The sequence below is a fragment of the Phacochoerus africanus genome, chromosome 1, assembly GCF_016906955.1.
Source record: "Phacochoerus africanus isolate WHEZ1 chromosome 1, ROS_Pafr_v1, whole genome shotgun sequence".
Classification (NCBI taxonomy): Eukaryota; Metazoa; Chordata; class Mammalia; order Artiodactyla; family Suidae; genus Phacochoerus; species Phacochoerus africanus.
Genome location: NC_062544.1, coordinates 283,546,676 through 283,566,596, shown reverse-complemented (window position 1 = coordinate 283,566,596; position 19,921 = coordinate 283,546,676). Strand labels below are relative to the sequence as shown.

At 49.0% G+C, this 19,921-nt stretch overlaps 1 protein-coding gene across 1 annotated transcript in view; it reads left to right on the top strand.

The window, feature by feature from the left end:
* Positions 1–14,515, top strand: part of DSCAM (DS cell adhesion molecule) — a 740,562-nt gene extending 726,047 nt beyond the window's left edge. Inside the window, exon 33 of the mRNA XM_047796891.1 lies at positions 14,037–14,515. Coding sequence (XP_047652847.1) covers positions 14,037–14,389 — 353 coding nt within the window. The 3' untranslated portion in view covers positions 14,390–14,515. The remainder of the gene's footprint in view (positions 1–14,036) is intronic.
* The last annotated feature ends 5,406 nt before the right edge of the window (positions 14,516–19,921 follow it).

Below are 19,921 nucleotides of genomic sequence, written 5' to 3'. Positions count from 1 at the left end.
CACAGGGGCTCCAGTGCTGGTCTCCAGATGTGCAGCTGCCCCCGCCCCATTCCTTCTTTCTTTGGCTTATTTTCCTTCTGAGGCCCTTGGTTCCCAGAGGGCACCCGCTTCACTGTGAACCACCCGGTGAAGTACCTTGCGCTGCCATCCGAGATACACGGCGTCCCATCCCCCGCATAGAACAAGCTTCTGGGTCAAACATCCACTCCATGCAGCTCTTGAAGTCATTAAAGGCTTGTTTCTTTTTGATGGTTTATCGTTCATATTGTTGGATTCCTATTGAAAAAAAAAATGTTTGACCTGTTATCATGGGTGCCTAGACCCATTCGAACCATTGAAAGATCACAACTAAAGTAGGTACTATTGCCTTGATATGTTATTCAGACTAGAATAGTTTTAAAACCTTAAATATGAATAGGTTTTCAAACCTCTGTGTATTCTCATGTCTGCAAACTTTTTTTTGGCCACTCTAGATCTATTATTATTGGACATTTGATGTCCTTTTAGAAAAATTGTTGATTTATCCTTCCGAACAGAAGCCTTTCTTGATGCTGTTTTGTTTTCTCTTAAAGGTCCACACCCGGGGCATATGGAAGTTCCCAGGTAGGAGTTGAATCAGAGCTGCAGCTGCTGGCTTACGCCACAGCCACAGAAACACCAGATCCAAGCCATGTCTGCAACCTACATCACAGCTCACAGCAACGCCACATCCTTAACCCACTGAGCAAGGCCAGGAATCAAACCTGCATCCTCATGGATACTAGTCAGGTTCATTACTGCTGAGCCACAAAAGGAACTTCTCTTGTTCCTTTGTAAGGCAACTAAATTCAACATTAGGCACAAAGTCCAAAGTTACAATTGATTACCCTGCTGACTGGGGGCTGTGTGAAAATTAGCAGTTCCTTGGGAGTTCCCCAGTGGTCTCGTGGCTGGGACTCGGTGCAGCTTGAGTTCAGTCTCAAGTCTGGGAACTGAGATCCCGCATCAAGCCCTTAGCAATTCCTTGAGCAAGGCTTCCAAACTAAATTCTCTGCCTGTGTCCCTTGTGTTTCCAGATGCTATCTGTCATGCACATCCCTGGATATCTTTCTCTCTGCTAGCATCTCTTCTTCTTTTGTGATGAGCTATTTTTGTTTGTTTCCATCGGCAATCCCAAGCTTTTAAATTCTCTACAAATCAGGATTAAGTAGATGAACTTGGTCAGATTGTGGCTGTAGGAAAACAGGAAACATGTATTAGTTACCTTCTGATTTTTCTCCCAGTGTCTTCAGATATCTGACAGTGTGGCGAGTGTTCCAGAAATATTTTTAACTGACTTAATGGTACTGAATATGTACCCCTAACCCTGCCTGACATAGAGCAGGTGCTTAATAAATGCTGTTGATGGATGAATAGAGCGTGATTGTGATGCTGACGAGGTTGGTCAATTTGGTTCAACTATTAGAGTTGTTAGAAATTATTAGTAAAACGTGAGAGTACCTGTAAGTCTACCCCGTCTTCCAGTTTAACTTGAAACAGAGTGGTTTGCTCTCCATTCTTGCTCTCAAGTCAAAAGGAAACCTCTTCCACCTGTAGGTAGATATTCCCCCATGCCGTGTGCGCAGCTCAGACCAAGTCAGGCATCAGAATCTAGCGTCTGGTGTTGAATAATACCCGAATTTTGAATTTTCTGCCTTTTTGGAGCTTGCATGTTTTAAATCAAATGCTGGCTGTGCAACTGTCTTGTTTTCTTCAATAAGGCCTGGCTGTTTCCATCTTTAACAACAAAAAACCAAGCAAAACAAATAGAACTCTCTACTCCTCTGAGAAATAGCTGGAAAGTTGAACGGCTTCCTTTTCCTCCTGGTCAAGGTGGCTTCTTATACTTCAATTACGGCACCTACTTTGGGTTTCAGGTAGCATCTGGAGCCAGTTTCTGACGTTCTAGGGTTACCACTGCTTCTTTATTCATGACGTTTATCCTGTGCCATCAAGAGATGCCACTGCTGGAAGCTACTCAAATCAATTTAAAGTTTCAGATATGCAACCAAATACAGCCTGGCCCCGCCAGCAGCAAGGAAAGTGTCCACCCCCCTCCCAACCTCCACTTAGACTCTGGGGCCGCAGCTTTAAATGTACCCACCCAGTGACCCAGTGACCCCGCTCCCCCGCCATGACTAATGCAGTGGACTCTTCCAGTTGGAAATGGCCACCACCTGCTGCTTTTTGTGGGTCCTCTGAACAGTTACAGAAGCAATTTGGGGATATTCACTTTAGGATGCATTCATTCCACTCCTCGTGCTCTCCTGGGTGTGTGGGTTTAACCCAAGAGCAGAGAGTGGAGTGGTGGGTGCAACAGTCAGCAAGACCTCCAAAGACCCCACTTGGCGGGACCTTATCTTCCGGGGCGGGGGGGAAACAGATGCACATCAAGTAAAGAAATGACCTTTCAGAGCATGGTCAGTTCTGGGAAGAGAATAAACCAGGAAGGGGATAAGTGTGGCTGGAGGTCTTTGGAGAGGATGGTCAGGGGAATCCTCTCGGCAATGAGATGTGAGCTGAGAAGTAAACGAGGGGCAGGTGGGAGAGCCAGGCAGCGACCTGGGGGACGCTGGTCCAGGTGGAGGGAAGAGCAGAGATGAAGGCTGGCCGGCGGGCAGGAGCTTGGCATCCACACCACTCCCTCTGAGCTGCCAAACGTGCTACTAGTGTTTGAAGGACCCCAGGGCCATAAAGCCGCATCCCCATGTATTCCCATTCATGCTGCTGCTGCAGATAGACCTAAACATTTGAACAGGCTCATTCTGGCTCCCTGCTGGAGAACCGAACCTCCCTGCTGTTGCAAAATTGCATTCGAAGTTTTGTCTTCTCAAGGACCTGTCTGTGATTTTAGTCTGTTCTTTGTCGATGTCTCAAGACACATAAAATGATGGCAGGACTTATTCTGAGGGTCCCAAGCTTGGAGCTCCAAGCCCGGTTGCCTTTTGCACCCCCTCCCTGGCGCACCGCAGCCTTGCCATGGTGGCCCGGCTGTTCCGTAGCAGCCCGGCTGCACAGAGATTGGCTCTTTCCTTCTGGCTACACTTTCTCCCACTTCTGAGCCTGTAGTTGGCTCACTGTCTTGCTCAGTTGACACAGCTCTAGTGGTTGGGGAGCCCGCAGGTGGTGGAAGGTGAGTCGGAGGCCCAGGCCTGTGAAGTAGGAGCAGGACGGCCGCCTGTGTCCAGAAAGTAGTGTGTGTCCAGTGACCGGAAAGCAGCTCTGGATTCCAGCGCTGCAGACAACAAGCAAAGAGGCTCCACATGGTGACGAAGAGTCCCCATCACACACTTTCTCGTTCACCCCGTCCCTGTGGAGTGTCTTCCCTATAGAAGATACGGTGCCAGGGCGACCCTCAGACGGCAGTGTTAGTATGAAACCGACTCTTCCCACTGTCCCCTTGTTTTATCGGAATAGCGTGCAGTATCAGACAGCAGACAAAGGGCCCCAAAGTCACAAGAGGGGTAACTGAGGAGGTTTAAGAAACAAGGCAGGAATTCCCATTGTGGCTTCATGGGTTAAGAACCTGACTAGTATCCATGAGGATGCGAGTTTAATCCCTGGCCTCGCTCTGTGGGTTAAGGATCTGGCATTGCCTCGAGCGTGGTGTATGTCACAAATGTGGCTCGGAAATGGTGTTTTTGTGGCTGTGGGGTAGACCGGCAACTGTAGCTCCAAATCAAGCCCTGGCCTAGGAGCTTCCATACGCTGTGGGTTGTGACCCTAAAAAGACAGACAGACAGACAGACAGAAAGGGGAAGGAAGGAAGAGAAGGAAGGAAGGAAGGAAGGAAGGAAGGAAGGAAGGAAGGAAGGAAGAAAGAAAGAAAGAAAGAAAGAAAGAAAGAAAGAAAGAAAGAAAGAAAGAAAGAAAGAAAGAAAGAAAGAAAGAAAGAAAGAAAGAAGAAAGAAAAAGAGAAAGAAAGAGAAAGGGGGAGGGAGGGAGGGAGGAAGGAAGGAAGAAAGAAACAAGGCAAACCCAGGGTACGGAAGTCAGGCAACCCCTCCCCACCACAGACAGACAGACACACACACACACACACACACACACATGCCCATATGCCACCCACAGCCCAGTGGAATGTCACAAGCCAGGAGCAACCTGAAGGTCCTGGGAATATATAAGAACTAAGAAGAAGCCAGCGAAGCCGAGCATCTCTCGGTGGGGTCCTGTGTGGATACGGCCCCAGGTTCTAACACATCTCCATCCCAGGCTCGGGCTCAGCAAACCAGAACGAAGCAATGTGGTCCAGCGCTCGTGCTAAAGTCCCTCCTGTGCCTTCCCACTGCTTTCAGGGGAAAGCCCCCAGGCTCTGAGAGGCCAGCCCCCCACAACCAGTCACGGCCCTGCTCTTGGGGCCCCAGCTCTCTGGCCTCCCAAACTCCACCAACCTCGACCTCCTCGGCCCGAATCCTCTCCATCCAGCTTAACTTGGTCCTTCTGTGGGATGACCCAGGGGTCTGCCAGCCTCATGGCTGAGCAGGTCCAAGCCCCCCCCGTCGGGTCCTCCTCCCCCAAGTGTGGGTCCCCAGCGGTCTCTCGTGGGGGCTGGAGCCGCCTTTGACTCGTGGACCCTCCCGCACTGAGCGCTCCGAAATCCCCGCCCACAGTTTTGCAGCAGCTGGTCTCCTTCCGGAGTAGATTTCCCACTCCCGCTTTTGATTCCAAACACCTCTATTCCAGAAGAATCCTGAGCACAGCAAAGCCCAAGCCCCACTTCATACTTCAGTGTAGTTTTTAAAGGTCACCAGCCAGTAGGAGGATCGCAATACCGATGCGCTCTTAAAAATGCATGAGGCCTCCAAGTGCAAGCCCAAAAGGGCCACAGGATCCGCGGACGCAGGGCTTTGATATCAATCTCACATTACTTATTTAGACTATCGCCCCATTGCCTTTTGGGAGTGAAGATTCATTTACCAACAGGGGTTCGTTTACAAGTCTTCATTACTGCGGCGACATTAATATTAACCTGGAAAAGTGTTAGATCTGGCCGGCCTCCCGTGGGGGCCGATTGCACGCCCCCCTTTGTAACCAGCTCTTTGATGGCTGTAGCCTCGTTGCAAGTCCGCGGTTTTATTGAAATTGCCAGAAGTCGAAGTGAGCGTCTTTGGCTTCTTCCTTCTGCATCAGTAGCCAGCTCCACGCAGACACAGACACCAAGCCTTGTTAGAAGCTGCTGCGAGTTCCTCCCTGCGTGTCCCCAGAGGGGACTGAAGCCCACAGGGATCCTTCTTCATTTTCAGGCAGCACACGTTTTCTGGGACAGCGGGCGCGTGTTCTCGCCTCGCCATTGCCGGCGAGTGGAGAATGGTACAGCAGAGGGAGGAGGCTATTGCCATACGCCTTGGAAGTTCAGGGTCCCCAAAGTACATTCGTCCATCCTCCACTTAGCCCCACATTCCTAAGTCAGAGGGGCTTGACTAGTTTTCACCGGTGCAATAGTTCAGAGCAGAAGACTTAGGATTCAGGTTTGGGGGTTTGTGGGCGGGGGGGTTGATTTCGTTTTGTTTTGTGACACCCCTGGCACATGGAGATTCCTGGGCCAGGGACTGAACCCAAGCCACAGTAGTAACCCAAGGCGCTGCAGTGGCAATGCCGCATCCTTAACCCACTGTGCCACAGGAGAACTCCTGTAGGGTTAAAGCTTTCTGTGGGAGTTCCTTGGTGGTCTAGTGCTGAGACTTGGCACTTTCACTGCTGCGGCCCAGGTTCGACCCCTGGGAACTGAGATCCCACTTCAAGCTGCTGTGGATATAAAATTAAAAATATGAAACTTTAAACGAATGAAAATTAAAAAAGGTTTTCACGAGAAATTATGGAGCCCATTCCTCTTGACCAAAGACAAGAGCTGAAACTCGAAGTGGTCACAGAACCACTTGAAGCAGGATTTCCAGGTGCAGCCGAGCTCCCTCTCATTCCCGCTTGGTGAGGTCAGGTCGGACCCAGCCCTTCCAGCCTTCTAACTGCTGTCTCATTGAGGCCACCCTGACTTTGCTCCCCGAAGAACTGGGGCTGTACTGGCTTGTGGACTGGTAGTGGCAGAGGAGTGCCGTTCCTTATTCTGGTTGGATTTGGTGTTTTTCCAGTAAAAGTAAAGGGAAACCAGTGGGATGGTTTCCCTAATTTCTCTTTCTGGTCTTTCGCTGTGAGTATTTAGAAATGCAATCAATTTCTGTGTATTAATTTTTCACCCTGCAGCTTTACCAAGTTCATTGATGAGCTCTAACAGTTTTCTGGTGTTGGCGTTAGGATTTTCCAGGTATAGTATCATGCCACCAGAAAACAGTGATCCTTTGACTTCTTCTTTTCCAATTTAGATTCCTTTGATTTCTTTTGCTTTTCTGACAGCTGTGGCTGGGCTTCCAAAACTATGTGAATAACATTGGCAAAAGTGGACATCCTTGTCTGGTTCCCGATCTTGGCAGAAATGCTTTGGTTTTCACCATTGAGAAGGATGTTAGCTGTGGGTTTGTCCTAAACTGCTTTTATTGTATTGAGCACCAGTGATCTATCTACAAAACAGAAAAGACCATGGACGTGGAGAGCAGACTCGTGTTTGACAGGGGAGGAGAGGAGGGGGGAGAAGGAGGGAAGGACCGGGAATGTGGGGTTGGTGGATGGAGACTGTTATATTTAGAACGGATGGGTCACAGGGTCCTGCTGTGCAACACTGGGAACTGTGTCCAGTCTTTTGGGTTAGAACCTGATGGAAAATGAAAAAAAAAAAAGTGTGTGTGGGTGGCGGATCACTTTGCTGTACAGCAGAAATTAAGGAACATTGTAAATCAGCTATGCTTTATTATTATTATTATTATTATTTTGGCTTTTTAGGGCCACACCTGCGGCATATGGAGGTTCCCAGGCTAGGGGTCGAATTGGAGCTGCAGCCACCTGCCTACACCACAGCCACAGTAACACAAGATCTGAGCCCGCGAATCTGCAACCTACACCACAGCTCACAGCAACACCTGATCCTTAACCCACTGAGCAGGGCCAGAGATGGAACCTGTGTCCTCATGGATGCTAGTCAGATTCATTTCCGCTAAGCCACAACAGGAACTCCTAAATCAACTGTACTTTAATAAAAAATTTTAAAAATAAAGTGAAGTAAGGATCCACGTGGAATTAGGAACATGGACCATCCCAACTTGAGTTTCTCAACAGCATCGCCATTCACATGTGGGGCTGGATGGCGGAGGCAAGGGATGGCTGGGGCGTTGTAGGGTCTCGAGCAATAGCCCTAGCCTCTGTCTAGAAGCCAGTAGCCGCTGCCCCACCAACTGTGACCCCAGAAAAGTCTTCCGACATTGCCATGCACCCCCAGAGGGCAAAATCACCCTCAGCTGAAAACTCCACGCTGGACCTCAGACTCTCTCCCGTGTGCGCGTGCTGAGTGGCAGGAACCGTGGCCTGATGGAGACCCTCGGAAGGCACGGCCACTGCAGAGCTTCTGAATTGGGCCGTCCGTTCTTGCTCTGTTTCAGTACTGAATTTGCCATTCTTCTTCCAAAACGCAAATGCATTCAGACTTTGCATGTGAGTCTGAATAGATTGGGAAGGTTCGGCAAGTTGTGCTTTCCTGATGGGAAGGGAGAGCCTCCTCTTTTCAGCTAAGAAGAGGCAGGGTTAACACCGCGGTTTCAGTCAGGCCAAGTAGGGCTCGAAGGCCCCCTCCGGGGAGCATGCGAAGCGCTGAGCTCCTACCTGCTGATGGATGTGGGATCGCCAGGGGAACCCCTGCTGGTTCGGGAGTTGGTTGTCATGGCACCAGCAAGCGGAGTGGTTAGGGACTGAGAAGGAAATCAATGCTGACTTATTTCGCCTGGACTTCCAAGGATCTTGGTGGCACTGAAGCTCCCCAGAGGGCAGTGACAGGAGGATGAGAAATGGACCGTTATGTCAAATAATAAGACGTAACGTGGAAATAATGGCTAAATTGCCTCTCATCCTTGGAGACGTGAGTCAAAGCCATGCGCGGGCTCCGGCAGGCTGGGAAGGGAAGGTGCAGCTTGAGAGCTGATGAGGCGGAGGGGGGGACTCTCGGGGTAGCATGGAGGCCCTGGGGAGGGTGGACTCTCATGGCCAGCAAGGGGAGGGGCCGGAGCATCATCTGCAGTCGACGTCTGTCCCCGCAGCAGTAGAGTCCCCCACCCCAGCCCCTCTGCCATCATTCTGTGACTTGGCAACCTTTGCCTTGTCTGCGTGTGAGCCTCTCTCACATTCATCACTCCTGCTCCTGCGTCTCCATGCTTCTTCCCTCTGCTTCCCTCTGGGAGTGTGTTTCTACCTCTCCAACCCCCTCTGTCTTTCTCCCCCCTCTCTATTTTCCCTGTCTTCCCAGCTCTCTGTTTCTGTCTCTCTGTCTCTGTCTGTCCCCCCACCCTAGCCCTCCTCCCTCTCACCTCACCCCTGCCCTGCCCCCTCCAGCTCAGCACCATCTGACCCCAACCTGGCCCCGCAGCTCGGTCCCTCGAGCTGGTTTATCAGAGCCCTTTCTTTCCAAGGGTCTCTGCCTTTTTCACCCCTCACCCTCCCTCCACATCTCTGACGCAGGGGCCATTGTCAGCCTCAGGATCAGAGCACAGTGGGGCAATGGTTCCTCCTGCACAACGTGCAGTTAAAACCCACCGGCGTCAGAGGGCGGAGTGAGCCTGCAAGGTCCAGGCGGCACTCAGCCCCGTGACTGTGTCATATTCCTGCTGGGTTGGAGAAGTGGCTAACAGGGTTTAGTTGGCTGAGAAGGTGCTAGAAGGGCTAGAAGAACAGGCAGGTGCATGAGCAGAGAAGAGGAGGATGTGGAGGGGAGCATGGGGTCCCCAGGTCCCTTTCCTCCCGGCCTTCAGAAGCTGAGCCCAGGGGCTCCCTGCCAGCCCCTGTCTTTCAGGAGATCTCGTCTCTGTATCCTTTACTGAAGTCCATCGACAAAGACCCTTTCTCCAAATAAGGTCATGTTCACAGATTCTGAGGGTTAGGAGATGCCCTCTCTTTGAGGGTGACACTAGTCAACCCACAAAAGACAGAAAGTAAGGTAGAAGAGTCCCCATCTCATTCCCCTGGCAGATCTCCAGCCCCATCACATCAGAGCCTCGGAGAAGGGAGATGTCTGAAGTAGAAACTTCGACCTGCCTTATCTATGCCCTCTATGGTGGAGTCTGCCCTTCTTCCCATTTTATGGATAATGAAACTGAGCCCAGATTTTTACCTATGAAATGCAGGCATTCTGATCCAGACTTCTGCTCTTAATCACCTCTGTTAGAAGTATTGTTTTGTTTCTCCGTGAAAAGGGGGACGGAGGGCAGGGAGGGTGAGAAAAGCAGCCAAGCCCATGTCTGGATTGCCACCACATCCCCCACCACTGCTCTCCAGTCCTGAGCACGTGGTTGCTTCGATATCGACAGATGTTTGAGGAACACAAAAGATGGCCAGACCGTTAGAGAATCCAGTCTCCTGACGGGTACTGGGCTTGGCATAAGGGGTGGGATTTTAATGGCCATAAAATACCTCTAATAACACTCCCCACCATTTACTCTGGTGCTTTCTTCCACGTCAGCGCATGAATTATTAAGAGCTCGTTTGTAGCATTCACACCATTGAAAGGGCCACTTTGGGTGCTAATCAGAAGACACACACTGTCGATAGGCGCTAATTAGAGCATCATACAGCTTAATAAAGCTTTGCCTGCAAAACTGGACCTCTCGGAGATAGTGAATATTCAGAGATGCTTGGCAGACCCGCAATAAGCAAACACAGAAGCCCTTGTGTATAAAGATATGGTGCTGAGCTGCTTCCATTAGGAAGGATTTCCAGTTCTCACCACTTTTCTAGCTACCTTGATCACTGAATCTGAGGTGGGAACTCCTGTAGGCAGGGGGCAGGTACCATGGGCTTTATCTTTTGATTTCAGACACATTTGTTCCATCCAACTGAGCATCCAAGCATCCTGCAATCCAGCTGGGACTGAGATGCTATTGCTTTTTAGAGGTTTAATAATCCCTATTCATTCAATGGAGAGTTGCTGGAATGGACACTCATTCCTAAATCTGAGACAAAGCATTACAAATATGTCAGATGCTCAAGATTGAGTTGGGTCTTAGAAAGAGCATAAGGCACTCTTGACCTACATTTGAAAATAACCCTGGAGATAAATGCCTTCCACGTTTTCTCATGTTTTTGAACAGAATGATTTTGAAAATGATAAAAGTTATGTAAATAAATAAAAGAGAAAATTAATCTAATTTGTTTATTAGACTCTTGGAACAAAACCAGAGAATCACTTTTAGGAAATGGGCTCTATAAAAATCCACAAATTTCAAAATTGGTTGATTAGGGCATGTTGAATCATAGACAAAAAAAAATTCTTCACACTACAAAAGAATTGTTCCAATTTATTGTTTAATGACAGCTCTCTTAATGCTTTCATGATATTTGTTTGCAAATAATCTTAATTATTATTTATCTTCTCCTCAATAGAGAAGACTGAAGAATCTATCCGCTACCATAAATGAAGACACGTAATTTTCAAGGCCATCATAAAAGGCATTGGGGATGCAAAGTTTCATTTTTAAGATTAAATAGTTTTATTTTTTAGGACCAAAGCTAATACGCATAGCGAGGTATACCTGGACCTTCCACATTGGCGCCTATGGTGGTAAACTTTATGGCACCATTTGTTCTAAGCCAAAGTCCTGACACATCGAGTCACCAAAACCCATTTCCCAAGAATGCTGAATTACATCATTTCTTTCTCTAAGAGTGTTATGGCCCATTTATTCTCCGGGTATTTATTATTGGCCTTGCCTTGATCCAGCTCACTGTATGAAGCCAACTTTGAATCCAAGTACCTTTGATTTCAGAGAGCCAAATCCAAAGTGGTACTGGGCTATTTTAGTGAAATATGTTGCTAAAAACAAAACAAAACAAAACAAAAAACAAATGAAGTCATAAAATTACTCATCATTGCTTCGTGAGATAAAGACATCCTGAGGCAGCCTATAGGAAAATGCTACATGGATTCTTGCATCATAAACACCAAGTGACATGAGGATGTAACCCAAAGACTCAGAAATCAACTTTTGGTAGCAAAATAAAGTCGTCATTACTGTTATAATAGGGAAAAAACCTTAAGAAAAGGCAGAACATTTTGAAAATTTTTAAGCTCATTGCACCTATGCAAATGTATTTTTCAGTAATTTTTCAGCTTATCTTGCTTTTGTTTCTAGTTCTCTTATGCCATCCAGCCACCTCTCCCTTCTGTTTAAATGCTTATTCCTTTTCAATGGGTAAATTCGAATTTTTGAAGGGTTTAAGTCACAGTGTAAATGCACACAGCTTCACTACTTGGTTCACTCAATGACCAGCCAGCAACAGCACTGCTGGGCATAGGAGGGTACAAGACCCTGCAAAGGGGCTGGCTGAGGAAGGCATGATTGACCATAAGGAAAGCAGAGAATATTTTGAAGCAAAAGAAATAGGAACTATTTTAGATTCAGAAAGTCAAGGAATGAGTTATGCCTTAGGTACATTATTGAGACTAAAGTACCCACTAGATACCCGGGGTGTCCCCAACTGCATCAAACTCAGCATGTTTGAAACCAAACCACCAAAGCATGTTCTTCTCCAAGACAGTTTTCCTCAATGAATGAAGGGTCCCACTGTCCACCCAGTTTCCTAAGCATGAAAACTGGAAGGGAGTCATCCTTGACCCCTCCTTCCTTCTCACCCATTCATGTGTTGTCTGTTCTTGAGCCATCCCCTTGGGTCCCATCCATATCTCAAAATTTCATTCCCTCTCACTTCCTGTTGATGCTCAGACTACGGTCAGGGCACCCTCACCTGCACATCCTCCCACCTGGTCTCTCGGCTCCAGGACTGCGTGCCCCAGCCCATTTTCTAGCCAGAGCTGCTCACCAGGTGTGCCATGAGGGTGAGGCAAGATGATGAGCCTCTCCGTCCCCAGCACAGCCAGAAAGAGCCCCATGTGCTCATCCCAGTCTGTTGTACAAATACTCCTTGTTTGCCTGCATCTCAAAGTGAGAACAGTGGGGGCTACACAATGAGCACTGTCAGGAGGTCAGATCCAGCCTTCAGTCCAGCTCAAACCTGGGGGATGTTGTCTGCAAAGTGTGTCTAGTGACTAGACTCTCATCATGCTCAGGCGTTGTGAGGGACCTACAGGATGTATTAAAGGCTTCAACCAGGGTCATAGACATGAAAACCAAAAGGACTCAAGAGATATTTTGCAAGTAGCATTCACCTGGAGAAGGGGGTGCCAAGGAGGGATCTGGGGTTTCAAGCATCAATTTCTGGCAAGATGAAGATGACATTTTAAAAAGGTTGGGCGCAAAGGAGAAAATGGCATTTGAGGATGCATTTGGGAGTAGGAGCTGGCCTTCATAAACTGGGTCTCTAGACTGTGGTGTTTAAAATTTATGATGGGCATTCATGTGGAAATATCTAGCAAAGCATCTGAAATTCAAGTCTAGGGCTCAGGAGAGAGAGCAAAATGAAAAAGATGGACGTGAGAGCTATTTGGAATGAGATGATCCAAGCACTGAGCCTTCCCAAGAGAGACCTGAGCAGCTGGGAATATTTTGGCATAGAGGATGGATGGAGGACAGGATCCAGGAAAGGAGAGTAATAAGTAGCCATCAGAGATGTAGGACGAGATCTGGAGGAGTGCTGTGGAAGCTGAGAGTTCCAAGAACAAAAAGAGTAACAGCACAGAATGTTATGGGTGCTGCAAGTAAGGTGAAGACCAAGAAGAAACCATGGAATGTAGCAATTGAACTTCAAAGAGCAACTGCAACAGGTGATGGTGATGGCAGCTGCACCAGTTCAGAATTTCCAAGAAGCAGATGCCAAGACAGAATAGATACACAAGGGATTTGGGTGGCAGGGGAAGGGGGGATTCTTGTGAAGAATAAGGAGAGAAAGGAGGAGTGGTGTTACTGAACTCAGGTTCAGCCACCTGTTGCTCAAGAATTCAACCCTGAGAGATAAAGTATTGGGTAAAGGAAAGAAAGCTTTATTGAGGAAACCAGCAATCCTAGGGAGAAGGTGGACTCATGTCCCAAAGAACCAATCCTCATGTTTTGCTCAGAGATAATACAGGGAAAAGAGGAAGGGGCTGTGTGCTGAGGGGAGGGTTTGGGGCGTGTGATCAGCTCATGGGCAGTCCTCTGACAGGTTGGTGGTGAGGTAACCGGGAGTCAACATCATCCATTTTCTGGTTCCAGTTGATCTGGGGTCTACATGCTTATGGGCAGCATACAGTTAACTTCTTCCACCTGCTTTGAGGTCGGGGGGAGGGTCAGTATCTGCAAAACAGCTCAAAGAACTCCCGTGACTCACAACATTATCTGTAGCCCTCCAGGAGAAACAAAATGTCCTTGACTTTGTTGAATGGCTAAACTATTACTATTTTTTCTTGCTTGACTATTTTACAGCACTCCCTGAAACAGGAGACAGAGCAGTTTAGCAGGCAGGCAAACCTGGCCAGGAAGCCATGTGCTCTGGGATTGAAATATAGAAACAAACCAGCATAGAATCCAAGAAAGAGTAACGAAGTGGCAGCTAAACTGGCACCACTGGAGATGGGAGCCTGAGACTAGAGCAGCCTCCATCACTCTTTGCTCAGCATCCCTGCCCCCTCCTGGCCCTCTTGCTCCCCTGGGCCCTGCCCACCCCATCCAGGGTTCAGCCCCTTCACGGTTTATCGCCCGTGTGTGCTGTTGCCTTTGGTGTATGTTTTCCTTTCCATGGTGGGCTTTCCAAGAATCTTGTACCTCTGTTTCTCTGGTTCAAGTACGAGATTTTAGAGCTTAAGGGAACGTGTAACCAGCTCTTCCTGTGTCCACTGGGGCAGGGCTGGGGAATAATCACTCCTGGCCTGGAGCTCTGACAGGGGGTCTTGGGAAATGCGCCTCCAAACCCCGAGTGGCCCATCGCATGTGCACAGGGACACCGGGCATCTGGTTACTGAGCAAGGAGCCCCTCTGACCCTCTGTCTTTCCTTCCAGGCGACCTCATACACTTGCCTCCATACCTTCGAATGGACTTCTTGTTAAACCGAAGCGGTCCAGCCACCAGCAGGGACCTGAGTTTAGGGCAGGCGTGCTTGGAGCCTCAGAAAAGTCGGACCCTGAAACGCCCCACGGTCCTCGAGCCCATCCCCATGGAGGCCGCCTCCTCCACGTCCTCCACGAGGGAGGGACAGCAGTGGCAGCAGGGGGCCGTGGCCACATTACCTCAGCGAGAAGGGGCGGAGCTGGGCCAGGCAGCCAAAATGAGCAGCTCCCAGGAATCCCTGCTGGACTCTCGGGGCCATTTGAAAGGCAACAATCCCTACGCAAAATCCTACACCCTGGTATAACAAACAGCATGACTGGACAGCAGTTGTAAATACAATTTAAAAATTCAATCAAAGCTACCTTTTTTTTACAGAATTCCAATATTTATAATGAAAGAAAATTGCCAAAATATATTAAAAAAAAAAAAAGAAAATACTGAAAAAACCACAGACAGTGCAAAGACTCTCCTGCTTTTTTTCTGTCTGAGTGTAAGCTCCATCTGCCTGGGCATCTGATTTTTTGGGAAAGAAGTCCAGTTTTATGATCTTCACAGGCTATTGCATTTTTACTGATTTTCTACGAAGTGCATGGGGAAACTCATTCAGCCTTCCGACTGGAAGTTCTGTCACACGAGATTCAAGAAAGAAAACAGGAAAAAAAAAAAAAAGAAAAAAAAAGAAATGACCCTCTTTGTGAATTGAAAAGGAACCTTGATTTGGGGACCGGGGGAACCTTTCGTCATGTTTGCACACCTTTCTTTCCCATTAGAAACGGGCTCCTCGATTTGTCCTTCTTCTGTTGTTACTTAGGATGAGTGCCGTCAGTGAAGGGGTGGGGGAACTCCATTTCGTTTTCTTTTTCGTTTATTTTTTAATTTAACGAGACACTCTTTGCATTTTGTCTAAGCGAAATAAAAAAGATAAGGTGGTCTGCCTTTATTTCGATGTCTATGTCTGTTGTCGGCTCCTGATCCCTGGTACCCTCTCCTTAAGGATGCCTGTGTTTGCAAACACCAGGGCTGAACCCAGAACTCAGTTTCCTAAACCAGAGGCTCTGACCTCCCCCCCCACCACCGCCCGGCCTCTGGGGTCGGGGCAGGGGAGGCCTCAGAAACTGCAGTGGGTCTCAGTCTTAACGAGGGGCTGGCCAGGTATGAGCCCCCCCAACATGCTCTGCTCCTCGCCTCCCCCCCACCCCCTGGCCCTCTGGCTGGGCCAGGGGCCAGCAAACTATGGCCTGCTGGACACATCTGGCTCACTGCTGTTTTTATAAATAAAGTTTTATTAGAAGACAGCCACGCACACCACTCACATCTTGTCCATGGCTGTTTCTTGCTGTGATGGCAGAGTTGAGTCATTACAACAGAGATGGCCTGCAAAGCTGGAACTACTCGCCCCCTGGCCCTTTCCAGGAAAAGTTGGCAGGACACCCCCTGCCGCCCCCCTCTGGAGAGCCCCACAGTCAGCCCCAGCTTGCTGCAGGCAGGGAGATGGGACCAGGAGAAGCCCAGGTGTCTGCCCTCAGGGACCTGTCCTGTCCCTGCTGTCACGGGTACCTAAATGTGCAGTAAACCAGATGTGCATTCCTCTGACTCAGAGAAAACGAGTCAAGAGTGGTATTCCTCTGAAATCAGACTTTATGACCCTTCCTCTTAGTTTCAAGAATGTACCGTCGCAGAGACCTTACTCTTAAGTCGTGTGAACTGCATTCTTCCTCCCACAACCCGGCCGCGGACACAGCGGGCTTTAGAAAGAGCGCATGACCCTCCCCATCGCCCCTCCCTCCAATTCCAGACTCTCTTAGGTCTCAGGCCAGGGCTTTGGCATTGACCTGAAAACCCAATGCTATCAAATGCTGTGGCTGCTCAGTTGCCCAGGTAGCAGACTGTACAATGCCCCTCCCCAAATACTCTCTACAGCTCTACAGGCTCCTGTTTAAGCCACCAGCGAAGGCTGGTGCCAGTTATTGTCATCTGGGGACACGTTCAGAAATTTCTTTTGTCTTCTCCCTCCCTCCTTCCTTCCCTCTATCTTTTCCATCATTTTTTCCTTCCACTTATTTTTCGGGCAGGCCCATTTGCTACATAGATGCCGTGAGTGACCCGGAGCACCTGCAAAGCAGGTCTGGGACCGAGTGAGGACCCCTCGTGGGCACCAGGTGACTCCCTGATTGTGAAATGTTTTTTTCTTGCCGCGGCTTCAGAATTTAATCCACGCTGACAGCTTATTGCTACATCCTCACAGACTGCTTTTTGTTTGTTGGTTTTTTTAACACAAAGACATGAAATGCTACAAAATTAAAGTTCTCTCTTTCATCAACCTAAGATTTACAGTACTCCTCAAACTTAGAAGTTTGCCTTTTTCAAAAAGTTTTGTCTCTAGCTGTGCCAAAATAAAAAATTCCACATCATGTCTGCCTCTGGAACGGCTTGCTTTCAGTAATACGGCCTTGAAAATGCTCCTTAAAATGAGTTCGAGTCAGAAGCACTGTATCATAGAATTCACACCACATCACCAGCTCCCCCGGCCTCAGGGAGGGGCCTAGCATTCATATATCTACAGAGAGACCCAGATCTGGAGATTACAGGGGCGCTGTGGATTAAAAAGACTATTATTGGGAGTAAGAGTAATTTTCCTCTTGACCTGTCCCTGATCTGATTTTTAATGCCTCTCAGAGGTCATCTTAGTCGCCTACGTCTGCAGCCAGATTGCTGGGTCTTGGAGGGGCGAAACTCCGATAAATTCTTTATCCTCTGGGCAAAACCTCTAGGGTCAGTGGACAACTACTTTGGGGTCGATGAACTGGGTTTGCTCTGAGGCAACCATCTGGCTGGCCGAAAGGTGTCCCCCTTCCTGAAGCCAGCGAGGCCTTCTGTCCCCCCAGCCAGGGGACCACACTGAGCACTTGAACGCCCACAGGAGCCGTGGTGCTCCCACGTCCACATTGTCTGCCTGCCCCCTGCCTGGTACCCACCTCTGCTGCGCCACCCACAAGCAATGAGGATGGAGAAGGGAGACGGGGTACGTGGAAGAGCGGGATGATACCCAGCTGGGCACAGGCTCAGCTGGAGAAGCTCTTGTTCCGCCCTCTTCGTGCCCTGGCTCCAGAGACTCTCAGGAAACCTGTACACACAGAAAAGCACACTGTGCCTCGCGTTGCTTTTAAGACAAGTGCCAGATCACCTCTCTAACTGAGTTCCTCGGATCGGAGACCTTGACTCCTCGTGGGCTGAAAGCTTCGTGCAATCCTTTAAGGAACTGGCTGTGCAATCTTTCACGGAAATGGCTGAGCCCTTCCAGGGAAGCTGTGAACTCTGCCAGTCTATTTCCACTGACGGGGGACAGTGTGGGCTGTCTCTGGGGACTGGGCCAGGATCAGGACTTCCAGGACTAGCCCATAGTGAAGGCCATCTTTTTCCTTAAATTGAAGTTTAAGTTACAGTGCTGTGTTAGTTACAAGAGTACAACAAACTGATTTGGTTATGCGTCTATATGTGTGTTATATATTAAATATATATGTATATTCTTTTTCAGATTCTTTTCCATCATAGGCTATTACAAGATATTGAGTAAAGCTCCCTGTGCTTGACAGTAGGTCCTTGTTATTTATCTATTTTATATACAGTAGCGTGTATATGAAAGGCTGTCTTTTTTGAAGAACGTGACTCAGAAGGTGTCATCGGCTTTCGGAAGGTCACTTGAGAAGGCTAGGTGTCAACTTTTAATATCCAGGGGTCCTGGATAACAAACAAGGTTCTACTCTGTGGCGCAAGGAACGATACTCAATATCCTGTGAAAAACCGTGATAGAAAAGAGTATTTTTAAAAAAGAATACATACACACACACACACACACACACACACATATGTATGTATATATATAGAGAGAGAACCACTTTTCTGTACAGCAGAAATTAACACAATACCATAAATCAACTATACTTCAACAACAACAAAAAATAATAACGGTAATGTCCAAGTGTCCCGAGCCCATTCTTTTGCCACCCACTGGACAAAAATGACCTGTCAAACAGCAGAGCCGGAAGCATGAGGCTGGAGCGAAGGATTTCTTCAGCTCCCGGGAACCAAACTACTGGACGCCCAGCAATGGTATAAATCAAGGAGTCTTTAGTCCACGTACAGCAGTGTTTGCTGCTGTGCAGTTGTTTGAGGAGAAGCCCGGGGATGGCCAAGCTCTGGTGCAGCATCAGGAATCTCTGAGCCTGATGAGGTGGGACGGACACCGTGCCCTCGGAGCACCAGCTCCTGGCTGAGCCCTCGCCTGGGCGAGCTGGGGCTGAGCTGACGGACTCAGCGTTTCTCGGTCCCGTGAGCGTCCTCAAGTGGGAAGAGGAATGAGCCTGGAGAGGCCTTCCTTCGTGAGGCCCTGGCCTCGTGTGCATCTTCTGAGCAGCACATGATGGGTTTTGTTCTGTCCTATCTTGTCAAGCGTGTCTGCATAACAAATAGTCTTGGGCGGCAGAGGTAGGTTTCCCGGTGGGGCAAGAGCCAGCCTTGTTTGCTGACAAGGACAGTAAAAGCAGCGTCTCCCTCAAGGGCATACAGTTCAACAGACAGGTTTACCATCAACCGCTTCCAAAAGTTTAGGGTTTGGAGTTCCCATTGTAGCTCAGTGGTAACAACCCAACTAGTATCCATGAAGATGCGGGTTCGATCCCTGGCTTTGCTCCCTGGGTTAAGGATCTGGCATTGCCATGAGCTGTGGTGTAGGTCACAGATTTGGCTAAGATCCTGCATCTCTGTGGCTGTGGTGTAGGCCGGCAGCTATAGCTCCAATTCGACCCCTAGCCTGGGAACCTCTATATGCCACAGGTGCGGCCCTAAAAAGACAAAAAAAAAAAAAAGGTGTGGCGTTTGACACAGGCAATCACACCCCACTCTTCCCCATCTTGCTGGTGTGTCTCAGGCAGGGCCCCCCACCTCCGCCATCTCCACTCCAGTGTCATCTCCCCAGCGAAGCCCACCCTGAACGCCCTACATAACCAGCTTCCGCGCCCCTCAGCCTTCCTGCACCCCCCCCCCACAGCTTCGCTAGCGCTCTGACCATACCCTTACGAGCCTCTCACTGCCTACTTAATTTCCTTAGATGTTTATCGTTCCTGAACTGACTTCTGCCACTGGCATGTCAGCCCCACGAGGGAAGAACTCTGTCTTGCTCATGGCGTTCCCCAGGTCTCAGAACAGATCTGAGCCCGTGCCTCATCCTACAAACACTTGTTGAATTGGAAAACAAAGGTTTGGGGTTTCGTAAGCTCAGAGGCCTGTGCACACACCCCTGTATGCACAGGGTCCACCTGGCTGCTCTGAAGCACCCTGGGGCCCGGGGGACACAGGAGAGGCTGATGGGAGCAGAGCACTCGTGCCAGCTGCTGGGCTGTGACCCCACACTGTGTCTCTGCCAGCATCCAAGGAACCTCAGCGGTCAACCCGCTACCTTTCAAGAATGGGAAAAATCTGAGCCCTTGACAACAAGCGGGCAGGAGCAGCACGCCCCTCTTCCACTCTCTCGCAAGTCTAGTTACAGCTTAGATTTCTGGGCATGCCCCATCCACCCACAAAGTGTTTGTGGTTTGGTGGGAAGAGTTTTTATTCCTCTTCTCAATCTCTCACTTTGAGAAAGAAAGAGAAAAAACAAACTTGGGGAAAGTAACTTTCAAGCACATGGCAAAGGGTGTCTGTTTTATCTCCCCAGACAAGCTTGGCAAAACCAGAAAGCCCTTTGTGTCCCAGAAACGTCACACTGACGGTAGGAGGACAGGCGATGTTTAGCATCTCTGGCCTCGTTCCTCCCGAGAGAGGGCCGTGCTCTGCTCAG